Raw genomic sequence first — 15,116 nt, 5'->3', positions numbered from 1 at the left:
CGAGTTGCAAAATGGGTCCAGTTAACCTGGTCACGTAGCTATTTTCAGCTACATCACATTTAACCAAAATGTGTGGATTGAATTACTTGGGTTCACTTTGGCTTTGACAAAGTCACCCGAACTCGAAATGTTAGCTCCCTTCTCTCACCGCAGATGTTACCAGTCCTGCTGAGATTGCAGTGTTTTCTGTCTTTGCTTGGAATTTCCTCGGATATATAGGTATATCTATCATGCACCATTTACGCTACAGTTGGACGTAATTTAGCAAAGTATATGGTATCATCCGTGACAAACAAGGACATTGTGCAGAATTTGCAATTAGGAAGCGGAACGGTACAATGCAACGTGAAAAGTGGGATTCGGAGATGAAGGTCAGACTAATGGCTAACTAGAATACGGAGGTGAATGGAGAAGTTGTGCATTGCGTTTTAATGGGCGAATATTTAACGACGTGTTTACGTGCTAAACGTTTCTCAAGGGGTACAATTTCTTTGACTCTCCAGATTGAGCGACCCCTCAACGGGAACATTATTATTTCCTGTAAGGTGGTCTGTGCATTGGTTATTTAGTCCAAATGTCTTGCGGCTTTGATGTGAAACAGATGGCAATTAACAGCCAGGAATTCACAGAAACAAACCCCATCCTGTATGGACAAGATGTATATTGAGGTCTGTCTGACGCCCAACATCCCATTCCTTGACATTTGGGTGGACGGATATGACAGTAACACGTTTTAAACGGTTTATTATAAAAAAGTCAAAAACATGTTTATTTTTTGAAGTGGATAGAAAATACATTGAAGATATCAAAAGTGCAGGTTGTCACAAATAAACCTTTGCTTTTAACTTGCACATATTAAGTGTCTTGGTGCACGACTGCATTTAGTTCATTTTCATCCATAACGCATCCAAATACACAAAAAGTATTTACATTATTAAAAAAACATGTGCAACCACATTGACAGAAGGCACAAAGTGGATATTACACTGAGTATCCCAAATAATATTGCATTTCATTATGCTGTACATAGTTTGAACATTCTTAATCAACCTTTGTTTTTCAAAACTTTTACCAAATTGTAAAGTATAAAAGTTGCTTCAACAATTTCAAAACTGGAAGATCTTGATGGAGCAGGGCAGTTGGATGCTTGGAAAGTGAATGTGAAAACAGAATTTTCATTAGGCCTTTAGTATAATTCCATGTGTCTCAGTGTGCTACACAACATCCTGATTCCTCATGTTTGTGGAGAAGAGACATTCTGGAGAAAGTTTTGGCACAGTTTTTGCACTGATATTTTTTCACATCCGAATGAGTTTGTAGATGAGCCCTCAGGTTGGATCGATCAGCAAATGCTCTGCTGCAATGGGGACAGGAGAATGGTTTCTCACCTGCAAATAGAAGAAAATCGTTAATCAATTGTTTTAACTTTAGACAATTCTAAAGTGGGTTTCTGTTTCTTTTTCATGTTTATGAGGCAAATCGTTGAACGTTGGGGGTTAATGTGTTTTTAAGGTTGGGTAAATCATTGAATCTGTCGAATTAGTCTATGTATAAAGTACTTTAATTGTACTGTTATAGTGAAAACCTTATGGCTGGGCTAAAATGGGAAATCAGTTATCTCAACATGAGATTCAAGTGGCAGGGTGAGGTTGCCAACTGGTAACAGGTGCATTCAGACGCGAGTCCCGTCAACATCTCAGTGCTTCTTATATTTAAAAACATCACTCCGTACAGATAGCACTGGCAATGCATCCTGTAGATCAATCTCAAACCGAGCAGCCACAACATGTCTTCTACAATTTAAACAACCACTTCTGTTGTGTCTTCAGGGCGGTGTGATTATGGGCGTGCTACAAATCTGACAGCGTTTACTCAGACTACCTGGCTGAACGCAATTTCAAAATAAATTCGCACAATTTCTGAACCACTTCGTACCTGTTCATTTTCCGTCAACTTTCAAAGTATGTTTTAGGGGAGAGCAATACTCGTAAACTCGAGGAGGTGTAACACTTTAATATACTTTAAAGGGACATTCGATTGGACCTGATAAAGTGCCATTGATATATACCGATGACATAATGTGGCTGAATGCGTTTAATATTTTCCTTGTGATCTTGTAAAGCAGGCAGACGAAGTGGTTCCCCTCATGGTGGGACATTCCGTTACACTTCGGGTCTTACTCACCCGTGTGTGTTCTGATATGCCCTTGCAGTAGCCACGGTCTGGAGAATGCCTTGCCACAGATTTTGCACACACACGGTAGTGTGTGGGTCCGGATGTGCATCTTTAATGCTCCCAAGCTGACATACTCCTTCTCACAGTATTTACAGCTGAAGGATTTGCGAGTCTGAGAGTCGCAATGTAGCTGTTTATGTTTGGCCAGCCCTGAGAAAGTCGAGTAAGCCTTGCTGCACAAGTTGCACTGAAACTTCTCGGCGTCCACGCCGTGCTCGTCCGACACTTTGGGGTGAATCCTCTCCTCCTCGTCGCTGATGGAGCTCTCCGAGCCATGGGGATCCCTGTGGAGGCGATCGGAATCGGAGTGCTGGGGGCTGAGGCGTCCCGCTGGGCACAGGCTCCCGTTGCTGAGGGGCGAGGAGTGAGCGGATGAGTATTCCGAGGCAGGTGCAGGGTCGCTGGGGACAGGAGAGGGGATGAGCCCCGTGCAAACGCTACTCCACACACTGACTGGATTATAAGCCCCAGAACTGAGGATCTCCGGCTGAGGAATGACTGGCATCGTGTAACTCTCATACAGGAACGGAGAAATGATGACTGCAAGCAAAATAAAACACGCGTTGAAACACCCACAATAATCAAGATTACAGAACAGCTCAATAGTTGAAACAGCGGCGTTTCAAAGAGAACGACTTCAACAGACTCATCATACCCATGTTGCTGCCAACTCAGGGGTTCGTACAGTATTTGACAGCCAAGTACATTTACTACAAACTTCCGTCCAAAGACACAAGTAGCACAGCAAAAGTTGCATCAAACTTCAGAATGTAAACTTGCCTATACCGCGTTCTCCGATAAATCACTGCAGGAAGAGACGGTAGATTACCTGTTTGCGTGTCCAGCTCGCCGTAATTTGGTTTTTTGCTGGTGCTAAAATGTTTCTTAATCAGGAAAGATCGCGGCATCTTGGGGAGTGTCCTGGGATGGGAAGGGGGGGGAGAAAGGGGGTACTATTTTCTGTAAAATAATCCTGAAATGCAAGAGGGTTTTTTTGCTTTCAAAAGTAAGAGGGAGTGAGCCCCTCCAGTCGAGAGGGTGGCGAGTGAGAAGCCGATGTGGTTGCTGTGTGCGAGGAGGAGGCAGTGCAGGAGTGTGGCCCGCATTCCTGCCAGTGTGCTGTAAATAGTCAGGTGCAGGGGGAGGGTGGGGAGGAGGAGGGGGAGGGCGCACGCGCGCTTATTTGCATGTGTCGCCTCAGCCGACCAATTGCGTGCGGCCCCCAGCGGGCGGCGAGGCGGGGCGCTGGGCGGGGATTGGTGGAGCCCCAGCTGGCGCCGAGCGACAGGTGCTGGGGCGGCGGGAAGCTGCAGGAGGGCTTGCGCCCTGCAGGGGGCGTCGCGGCCGGGCCGGGCCAGGCGGTGCTGTTGGGACTTGTTGCCTGCTGCAGAGTGCACATTCCTCTGCCCAAATCATCGCCCCGACCCAGGCACCACACTCTGTCTGTCTTCTGCTTTCCAAGGGGGGACCAACAAAGAAATACTTCTCAAAAAATCAGAGCCTTTGCCAGATAAATCTGATAAGACAATGGGGGGGGGGGGGGGGGGGGGGTAACTTTCCATTTAAATAAAGGGATGTGCAAATCAATGTGACGGGGGGGGGGGGGGGGGGCACGACGTCCCAAGTCGCCAATCCTCTGTAAAGAGTGCAGATCGTACACTGTAATCCATAATTAGCCGTTTACCCTGAACGGCAAGTTGATCAAAAGTATTGATACGGGGATATTGGTTTAAATGTTTAATTGATCTGATAACTGATTGCAAACCCGATACAAAGGAATACAACTACAATCTAAAGGATGGCTAGTAATTGCATCTATGGTTTCTGGATGATTGCGAATGAGGCATTCCATTTCGTTTTAACAGTAACGATATTGTGCGTCAGTTTTTAAAAATATGCACCATTCAATCGTCAATTTTTAAAAAAATGAATACAATATATGTATGTAATGTAAAGGCTTACTTAATAACAGGGTAGGTTGAAACCTTTTACTCGAACGACACAAACACCTAGTTTTAGGAATGAGGTCCACTAGTATGAATGGCTTACAAAAGTTTGCGTGAGGAGAAACTTAGAGGAAGTGTAGCTTTATGAAATTGTCCCATTATCTCCCACGTAGCAGATGTGCAAGAGTATTAACAGGCAATAAAACAAAACGGTATTTGTAACAGTGATCGGTGACGAGCAGAATTCTTTTGTAAAGGACGGTTTTATGGACAGTATCAATTGATGCTTTATTTAAACAGGGATTCGTAAACAAAATCTTCCTGCATTTGGATCGCTTCAAACAAAATCCAAATTTAAAACGGGAAAGCTTTAGCAAAAGCCTCCTGATCGGGGAGTGTTACAGAAAAATTAAACACTCGTAACAATTCTTTAATAAATACAAACTGACCATGATGGACAGTCTTTGAAGCAATAAAATCCGTCTTTTTGTCAACACAGATTCATTAAAAAGGGGTAAGATGCATCAGATCTACAGATGTTTTACAGGAAAACATTCTTCTGCAAAAGGATTTCGTGAAGAAACGACTGCGCGCACCTGTCTAGCCACATGACTCCAGGCTGATGTCGGGTAGATTACGTGCGGAACCGTTCAAGGAGGGAAGCAACAGAATTAAATTATGTCGATTCTGTAAACTGCTGCAAACACTATTCCATGTCAAGTATTGTAGGGGCAAGTGTCTTGGTTCAACCTTTCAGGCTTGACGCTGCCGTCCCCTGCTGGCCATAAGGACTAACTGCAAGATAAGACCGGGTCCGGTTTGGGAGACACGAGATTACAATTATCAAATGTCTCCATCTAGCGCCTGGAAAAAAACAGGCGACCACCTGACAGGAAAGAAAGAGAACGTTGGAGAAATGTCAAAGTGGTGACAATATGATAAATGGTCATAGTTCCTGAATTGGTAATGTTAGTCCTTTCAATGTAATTTATACTCCCACTGGTATGTGTTAATCCCTATATTTTATAGCACCTGTTTGATAACGGATGCACTCAGACACAAAATCATTCTGGATATAAACAGACAAATATCGCTCTGTAATATACATTTGACACTCATAATTTTATAATTGATATATTATATTAATAGCCTTTCCTTTAATGTTAATAATCTTTATTGTTACAAGTAGGCTTACATTAACACTACAAGTAGGCTGCAGTGGTACTATCAATAATATCAGGTTGGGGGCACCGACCCCCTCCCTTCAATGGATCCTTTCACCCGCTACCAGTGTTTTCCCTCTACCTGGACCCCTCTCTCTGGCTTCCTACCTGCTCTTGATCTTTTCATTGAGAACTGTCGGTGCAACATCGGCCATCTCAATTCCTCTGCTCCTCTCGCCCACTCCAAACTGTCTCCTTCTGAACTTGCTGCACTCCTTTCTCTCAGGTCCAATCCTGAATTGTGATTAAATCTGCTGACAAGTGTGGTGCCATTGTTGTCTGGCATACTGACTTCTACCTCACAGAGGCTGAACTCCAACTCTCAGACACTTTCGCCTATTTCCCCCTGGACCATGACCCCACCACCAAGCATCAAACCATTATTTCCAGAATGGTCACTCACCTCATCTCCCCTCGAGATCTTTCCTCCACAGCTTCCAACCTCATAGATCCCCAACCCCCCACAGCCTGCTTCTACTTCCTTCCCAAAATCCATAAACAGGACTGCATTAGTAGACCCGTTGTATCCCATTCCTGCCCCATGGTACTCATTTCTTCCTACCTTGAACCGCCAACATCCATGGCTCTTTTGATGCCCAATCAACTATTTCCAGGTCCCTGGCCCTAACTACCTCCTCTTCACTATGGACGTCCAATATCTCTACACCTCCATCTCCCACCAGGATGACCTGCGGGTTCTCCACTTCACCTTTGAGTGGAGGCCTGAACAATCATCCACAACCACTCTCCTCTGCCTGGCTGAACATGTTCTGTCACGCAACAATTTCGTCTTTAACTTGTCTCACTTCCTGCAACTAAAGGTGTGGCTATGGTTACCCACATGGGTCCCAGTTATCCCTGGCTTTTTTTTGACTATATGGACCAGTCCTTGTTACAGTCTTACTCAGGGCTCCTCCCACACCTCTTTCCCCATTACAATGACACTGTATCATAGCCACTTCATGCTCTCGTCTGGACCTGGAATAGCAATTTTGCTTCCAATTTCCACCCTTTCTCACCTTCACGTGTCCCATCTCCGACACTTTCTTTCCCTTCCTTGACCTCTGTCTCCATTTCCGGTGATAGACACATCACCAATATTCATTACAAGCCGCCAACTCCCACAGCCACCTCGACTACAGCTGCTCAGACCCCACTTCCTTGTAAAAATAAAATTAGAGTACCCAATTCATTTTTTCCAATTAAGGGGCAATTTAGCGTAGCCAATCCACCTAGCCTGCACATCTTTGGGTTGTGGGGGCGAAATCCACGCAAATATGGGGAGAATGCGCAAACTCCACACGGACAGTGTCTCAGAGCCGGGATCGAACCTGGGACCTTGGTGCCGTGAGGCAGCAGTGCTAACCACTGCTCCACCATGCTGCCCCACACCCCACTTCCTGTAAACCTCCATCTCATTCTCCCAGTTACTCCACCTCCATAATATCTGTTCTGATGACAGCATCTTTGAAATCCGCACTTCTGACATGCCTGCCTTTTTCCTTAACTGAGGTTGTTGACAGGTCACTCAACCGGGTCCAACTTGTTTCCTGCACCCCTTCCCCTCCTCCCAGAACCATGAAAGGGTCCCCCTTGTCCTGACTTTTCACTCCACCAGCCTCCGCATTCAAAGGATCATCCTTCTTTATTTCCACCAACTGCAGCATGATGTCACCATGAAAAGTATCTCCCCCTCATCACCTGTCAGCATTCCACAGGTTGGTTATTTCATGACACCCTGGTTCACTCCCCCATCACTCCAAACTCCTCATCCAGCCCCTTTACCTCCTTCATCCTTACCATTGAAGGCACCAAACACTCCTTTCAGGTTAAGCAGTATTTCACTTGTGCCTCCTTCAAGTTGGTTCAATGTCTGTGCACATTAGAATAGATATTCTCCTCCATCAACTGTTCCCCATTGTGTGAACCAGCCATCTCCAGAAAACACTGACTAACAATAGGTTGGGCGAGCAATTAAGGCACTGAACTACCCAAAGGTCATAAGTTCAAATCTCACTATGACAAGTTGTGAAACTGAATTTAATGAATCTGGTAACTTGTGGGATAGGTGTTAAATCTCCACTAGTTGCTTCAGGGATGGGAAGTTGCCTGGTCTGGCTCACATATGATTCTAATTTCACACTATATGATTGGCCCCAGGGTAACAAGGGAATACTTCCTCAGCACAAGCAAAGATAAACTGTGCCAGTGGGCCAGTTTAATTGGACCAAGTCTCCACATTAAGAATGAAGTGCAGCAGCTCCCAAAAATGGATGTAAAAAGGAAAAAGTGGCAGTAGTAAAAATTGTGAAATATCCAAGCACCTAACTGGCTCCTGTGTGAGTCAGGGTGTACGCTGTCTGTGTATAATATTAGGATGCAGTTTTACTGCCACTTCTCTATCATTGTAAAACAGTTTCCGGTTCACAGTGATTCATAACTGATGGTATACTCCAAAGGCAAGTCTCAATCTGACCCTAAAACACAGCTGTGTGGGGGAGAGCGAGACCAGTGCAATGTGAAGCTCCGGGTGCATTGCAGCTCTTGGGAACATTATAAATGAAAGATGAAATTTAAAAAATGCTGTGGCAGCCTCCACCCGCTGTCTCAAAACAAACAAGATACAACATCTGAAAGCAGAGCACGTAAGCCAGGGCTCTCTTATGGAGTCTGGATTATGATTTGTTGGGAGGAGTAATTTGCAGTACAATGTTGTGAATGTGTTAATATTAATGCCCGTGTGCCACAGTATATGAGGCAGAGGGAATACCATCATGTGTGTTATATATATGTATGTTTATGCACATGGGTGTGAGATAAAACTTGTGTGAAAGAGCCACTTTTGAATAACTGTTGGTGACATTTTGCACTTTTGAAAATAATTATTAATGTGTTTTTTATTTTTTATAGGATGTGGGCATCACTGGCAAGGCCAGTATTTGTTGTACATCCCTGATTGCCCTTGAACAGAGGACAGTTAAGAGTCACATGGCGGCCAGACCAAATAAGGATGGCAGATTTCTTTCCCTATTTGTGAACCACATGGGTTTTTACAACGATCAATGATGGAAGTGTGGCCATCTAAAATGGCCGCCCGCAGAGGATAAAGGGAATTGTGGTCAAGTCAGGACACAGACAGGGCACAGTTTCTGTGTACTGAGCAAAGGAAAACCAGACCAAATCGAAACTTGCACCTGTTAAAGGTCAATCACCGATTTCCCCAGGACAATAGACTCAAATTAAGCAATAGCAACAGTAGCAGACTCCCCGGCACCACCTCCCCTTATTCGGAAAGGCCTACGCACTTGGAACAATGACAACTAGGACCTGCCCAGCTATCAAGGTACCCGCCCCTAATTGGCCCGTATCGATCAGAGCGATCAAGACCCCATCGATCCATTGGATCCTGAGTTAACCCCGCCCAAAAGGACGCGAAAGAGAAGAATGATAAGAAGCCCTGCGCTCTAGGGATCGGCCTCTTTTGGGACCGGCCTTTACCTACACCAACTGCAGCAAAATGACCAGCCAAGTTCAAGGCCACGATCGCTACCTGAGAGAGACACGCCACAGCCGAGATGAACCTGACGATTTCAAGCCGACACATGTGGGGACTCAGATAAAGGCCTTATCTACCCTCACAGAGCTGGTCATCCAGAAGTTAACTAAAGGTCATCTTAGTTGATAGGTGTAGTTTAATACGTAGCCGCGTGTATCATTGCACAGAGAGATAAGTCTTGTGTTTAATAATAAACTGTCTTTTGAACTAACATACGGTTGTATGGTCATTTGGTCAATGCAAGAAACGTACTCACGGCTTGTGGTTCGATAATAAAGTGGCAACAGAAAGTTCAGTGCAGAAGGAGGTCATTCGGCCTGCCGTGTCTGTGCTATCTCTCTGCACGAGCAACTCTGCTTGTTCCACTCCTCTGTTCTTTCCCTGTAGCCCAGCAATATATTTTTTAAATCTTCGGCTGCTTATCCAATCCCCTTTTGAAAGCCATAATTGTATCTGCCTTCATTACACTCTCAGGCAATGCATTCCAGATTGTAAACACTCATTGTATAAAAAAGCTTTTCTTCCTCTCACCTTTGATTCTTTTGCCAAATATCTTTAATCAGCTTCCTCTGGTCCTCGACTCTTCCATGAATCGGAACAGATTCTCCCTAGCTACTCTGCCTCGATACTTCATGACTTTGTCAAGGTTTGCATTAATTGCAGTCTTTGAAGTTATACTGCTGCACCAAAATCCAGATCATTTATATAGGACAAGAAAAGCAATGGCCTGAACATGAACCACTGGGGGACACCAGTGCATTCTTCCTTCCAGTCAGAAAAAACAGTCTCTACCTCCTAATGCTTTCACCAATAGCATACCCAAATTGCCATATTCCCATTGACATCACATGCTTCTATTTTCTGAGTACGTTGTGTTGTATGGTATCAAATTAATTTTGAAAGTCAATATATTCAAAAACTACTTTATCAACCTTCTTTACTACTTGATTAAAGAAATCAGTCAGATTAATCAGATACTGTTTGCCTTTGACAAATCTGTGTTGGCTCTCTCCTATGAACTTATGCTTTTTCAACTAAGAATTGATTCTGGCCCTGATGTTAAACTGATTGGTCTATAGTTACCAGATTTATCATACTCCTTTTCTCGTACATGGGTGTAAAATTTGTCACCCTCCAGCCCTCTTTCATCATTCAAGTATCTAAGGCGATTGATGCATTGTGGTCAGAGCTTCTGAAGTTTCTCCCTTAGCTTCCCTCAACAAACTTGGGTACATCCCTTATGGACCAGGTAACTTGTTAACTATGTGTGATACCAATCACATAGCTCTTCCTTTCTATCCATGTCTATCCTATCAAATATCTCTCCTTGACTGTAACATTATCTTCATTCTCTACTTTTGTGAAAACAGATGCAAAGTAATCGCACCTTTAATCTTTAAAAATTCTGAGGTGCTTCACAACAGTATTATAAACAAAATATGAAACTGAGTCACATAAAGAGATATTAGATCAAAAGAATAAAATCTTGGTAAAGAGATAGGCTATACAGATTCTCTTCAAGGAGAAAATAATGTTAGTAAGGCAGAGAGGAAGGCAGTTCCAGAGCTTTGGGCCTAGGGAACTGAAGACACAGCCACCAATGATGGAGTGTTCAAAATCAGGGATGCTCAAGAACCCAGGATGAAATGAGCTCAGAAATCTTGGGAGGTTGTTGGACAGGAGGTGATTAGTGAAATGGGGAAGGGCAAGGGCATGGAGGAATTGGAAAACAAGGGTGGGAATTTTAACACCATGCCATTGCTTAACTGGCAGCCAATATAGGTCAGTGAGCACAGGGGTGATAGGTGAATGAGGCATGGTTTTGATAACATGGGTGAGAGTGATTTGGATGACTAAGTTTATAAAGGGTTGAATGGAGGAAACCAGTCCGGAGTTTGTTGGAATAGTCCAGTCTAGAGGTAACAAAGGCATGAATAAGGGTTTCAGAGCAGATGAACTAAGACAGGGCAAAGTCTGATGTTTTAGCAGTGGGAATAGACAGCCTTAGTGATGCTGTGTATATGTGGCCGAAGCTCATCTCAGGGTCACTATGACACCAAGGTTGCAAACAAAAAAATTCAACAAGAATATTAACAAATATTTGACAGCCTATAACAACATTGAAAGAAAAATCTGCTTTTATTTACATTTTAGAGACAGTAGGAAGAATAGCAGAAAAGTTTCAGAAAATATCAACATTTCCTCACCACTTTCTGCGCATTAATCTTCAGCCTTTATCTCTTTGAGGAAAACATGCATCTATCTATGAGGAAGATATTGATCTCACACCAATCATATTCCACTAGAAAAGGGAAGGCTTTCTGCACACCAGAAACATTCTTGCAATGGCTCTCCTATGTACACATAGATGTTAATTTTCTAAGTATCGTTACTGGCTGTATAGTTCAATGCTGGTGGACAGCTTTTCATCTTATTGTACAGAAGCATAATATAGTGTGTGTACAAAGCATAGTGGAAACCAACAGTTGGGTGCATATTTGTAATGGAACTCGGATGATTTTCTGTCCATTTAAATTAAGGGCTAGAAAACAGGAAGGGCTAACTGAATGGATGTGCAACACCCTTCAACCTGATTTTGCTCTATATGCTATTTCCCAAAGATTCTTTACACCCAAGCATAGTAAGAGGAAATTCTGGTGCACAATTATGTCGCCTCCATTGTGCTGAAGAGTTTGGCTCTTTCCTTCTTCATGCTCTCCACCGATGCAACAGCGGATGAACGGACATCGTGCAACAATCGCCAGGCAGGAATGTTCCCTTCCAGTCGGGGAACACTTCAGCAGTCAAGGGCATTCAGCCTCTGATCTCCGGGTAAGCGTTCTCCAAGGCGGCCTTCAGGACCCGCGACAACGCAGAATCGCCGAGCAGAAACTTATAGCCAAGTTCCGCACACATGAGTGCGGCCTCAACCGGGACCTTGGATTCATGTCGCATTACATTCACCCCCCACCATCTGACCCGGGCTTGTAAAGTCCTACCAACTGTCCTGGCTTGAGACAATTCACACTTCTTTAACCTGTGATTATCCCTCTCTCCAGTTGCTCCGTCTGGACCTGTAGACTTAATTACCTGCAAAGGCTCGCATTCAAAGTATCATATTGCATCTTTAACTTTGTCTATATATATGTTTCTGGAACCCACCTCTTCATTCACCTGAGGAAGGATCAGTGCTCCGAAAGCTAGTGATTTGAAACAAACCTGTTGGACTTTGACCTGATGTTATAAGACTTATTATTATGCTCTCCACCAGCAGTGCTTTTTTTGACCTCCTTGCCTGTGAACCTTGCCTGGCTCATGCTAAACATCACTGCCGTATTCCAAACCAGGAACATCCCGTGAACAACTCTACAGTAGAGTAACTAGTTTCTACAGTATATATGAATGTGTATTAATATTTTTTCACAAATTATGAGGAACTTAAGGGGAAGTATGAAAGCACCTCGAATTTATAAGATAATCTGGATGTAATCTGAAAAGGTAATATTTTGGACTTCAGTTTTCTGTTACTGGTTTTGCCTCCCTGCTCATGGTCTTCTCAGTGAACATTGCAAGCCATGTCTCAGCATAAATGCAACTGCCGCCTTAAAGCAAATGGAAGCTATCGGTGGCATTTCTGAAAGTTAATACACTTCTTTAGTGGCTTCTTTTGGACGATTGTGCAATCTGTATAGGAAAAATAAAATCACATACTATGGGCGGGCTTTTCCGTTGTCCAACGCCGATATCGTAATCGGCGATCGGCCGAGAATCGATTCCGACGCCAGATTCGGGGCTGGCGTCGGTTTGACATCGGATCGCGATTCTCTGCCCCCTCCAAAATGGCGTCATCTTAACGCGCGGCGCATGCAGCCGCAATGCCATTGGCACCTCATCGGCCGGCCCACTCGCGATGCACTGTTCCCGATGGGCCGAGTTCCCGACGGCGCGGGACACATGTGCTCACACAAATCGTGAACCTGGCGTTGCAGCTGCGGACTGTGTCCGGCGCCACCACACTCGGTCGGGATCCATGCCGCTGGCCGGGGGTCATCTGCGAGGGCTGGGGAGATTGGTGGGGGTTGGCCAGGGGGTGGGCTGTGGGGTCGCGGGTGGTGGGTTACGTCTGCACGCGGCCGGCGCCATGTTGTACGGAATGACCGCTGCAGGTCGTAAACCATGCGTATGCGTGGCCCGGGACCCAGCCATTCTCTGACACGGGGGCGCGGGTGTTTTCGGCGCGTGGGGGCTGGAGTTTTGGTCGATGCCAGTGCTAGCCCCTGACCGGTACCAGATTGGGTGAGGGGATTGCGCCGATTCTTTTTGCGTAAGCCTCCCGCAAATTCTCTGTTTGAGCCGGCACTTAGCTGCAGGAACGGAAAATCCCGCCCAAATCTACTAATTAATACATTGGTGATAAACTTTGCCATTACTAGGACCACCCAGCGCTACTTATTTAAAATGTTAGCCTGAAAAATGTAATCATTTCCATGTCACACCAAAAGATAAACTTAACTTTATATATTTGAATATGTCTTGACGTGCTTCTTTTTACTGACGATAAATCTCTCCCAATATTTTACCAATATTCACAGACTAATAATTAGGTTAAATTATATCAAACAGAAATGTATTACTTTGGTAAAGAAAATTCAACGGAAAATAGCATGCAGATATGAATGAATATGAATTTTGCGAAAAGCTCTAATGCTCTAATCATAAGTTACACGGATAAGTTACATGGATTTAAGCAATCTTGCTTGTTACTCGAGCGCCCTCTGTTGCTGATATTTTCCAACTGTTTTATAACTGCATCTTTAGCATTCATGGAAGTGGTTTGCACATTGTGATGATGTTATAGTATGGGGTCATTTTTAAAAAATAAATTTAGAGTACCCAATTATTTTATCTCCAATTAAGGCGCAAAATAAATGTGGCCAATCCACCTAACCTGCACATCTTGGGGTTGTGGGGATGAAACCCATGCAGACATGGGGATAATGTGCAAACTCTACACGAACAGTGACCCAGGGCTGGGATTTGAACCCAGATCCTCAGCGCTGCAGTCCAAGTGCTAACCACTGTGCCACATGCCACCCTCATATGGGGTAGTTATTTGACCAACACACAGGACGATTATGAAGTGGGTGAACCAAAGATGACCATATAAGGTGCACACGGTTTGAAGATCATGCTTCAGTTCCATAATAAGTCCGGCCATCAGTGCTACTTACAGTATGATCAACTGCTTCTGGTCATGGGTTCCATTGACCTATGGAGGCCTACTTCACAACATCCTCCCTAACATCAACTGGGAGAAATGTTTCAGACACCAGCTATGGCAATGTTAGGTGAACCCCCTACCAGAGGAGCTCAGGCCTTTTCTACAGAGCACCACTTGCAGAAAACATTTGGTCAGTGAACTAGTAAGAGCTGGAAGCCAAGATCACCACTCATCTAGGGCACTAGGCAAGGCTTCTCTGAGTGATGTACTACAAGGGTTGAGCACTGGTAATAAAACAACTGGTGGTCTTTGTGTTATGGTACTGGTTGGTCAATTGTCTCCCTCCCTCTGCGTTTGTCAACATTATACAGAAGAAACAAGTTGACTTCCTCTGGGACAAAAGGATGTACAGGGTCTCTGTTGCAGTGCTGTCTCCTGATTAGGCAGGGCGGTGAGGGATTGTCTGCCTTTCTACCCAGCTGGTCACGTTCCACCTTTAGACCCTGCAGAGATACTTGTATGTTGAGCCTGTTATTATTATCCGAGAAAATGTGTACAGAAACATATTTCTTCTGCCAGCCGTGTGGCCTCAATTACGTGTCCCAGCCCCTGTTTATAAACCTGATAAGTCTCCACATCTCCTTGTGGGAGCTCCCTGTCTTTTACCAGGAACCAATCAGAGTGTGGAACATGGCCGTAGTTCCAAATTGAGCATTCTCCTGTCATGAGTAGTGGCTATCATCCAGGAACCACTGCTCAGGAATTGATACTTCCGTCAGTATGGGTCCGTGTGACTGGTGGGGAGGGATAATTCTTGCTGCCAATGTGACCAATATCAGGGGTGTACTAGATGACGGAGGAGTGGGCTGGTGTAGTGGAAGAGCTAGCACGACACGCATTTTGGGCAGGATCCAGCTCACCCTCAAAGCCATCAA

The 15,116-nt window shown here is 44.6% G+C and overlaps 1 protein-coding gene and 1 long non-coding RNA gene across 2 annotated transcripts; one reads left to right on the top strand and one right to left on the bottom strand.

The window, feature by feature from the left end:
* Positions 1-741: 741 nt before the first annotated feature.
* On the bottom strand, positions 742-3,345 carry snai2 (snail family zinc finger 2). The gene is made up of 3 exons (XM_072467797.1): positions 3,065-3,345; positions 2,185-2,775; positions 742-1,388 (listed from the first exon to the last, which is right to left on the bottom strand). Exons 1-3 carry the CDS (start codon positions 3,141-3,143, stop codon positions 1,207-1,209), a joined length of 852 nt encoding a protein of 283 aa, XP_072323898.1. The 5' UTR covers positions 3,144-3,345; the 3' UTR covers positions 742-1,206.
* LOC140385546 (uncharacterized) lies at positions 2,713-9,150 on the top strand. Its single transcript, XR_011933400.1, has 3 exons — positions 2,713-2,912; positions 4,681-5,144; positions 8,315-9,150. It is a non-coding gene; the product is annotated as an uncharacterized lncRNA (long non-coding RNA).
* Positions 9,151-15,116: the final 5,966 nt, after the last annotated feature.

Source organism: Scyliorhinus torazame, chromosome 11, assembly GCF_047496885.1.
Source record: "Scyliorhinus torazame isolate Kashiwa2021f chromosome 11, sScyTor2.1, whole genome shotgun sequence".
Lineage (NCBI taxonomy): Eukaryota > Metazoa > Chordata > Chondrichthyes > Carcharhiniformes > Scyliorhinidae > Scyliorhinus > Scyliorhinus torazame.
The sequence above is the reverse complement of the archived record's forward strand: the minus strand, read 5'-3'. Positions and strand labels throughout refer to the sequence as shown.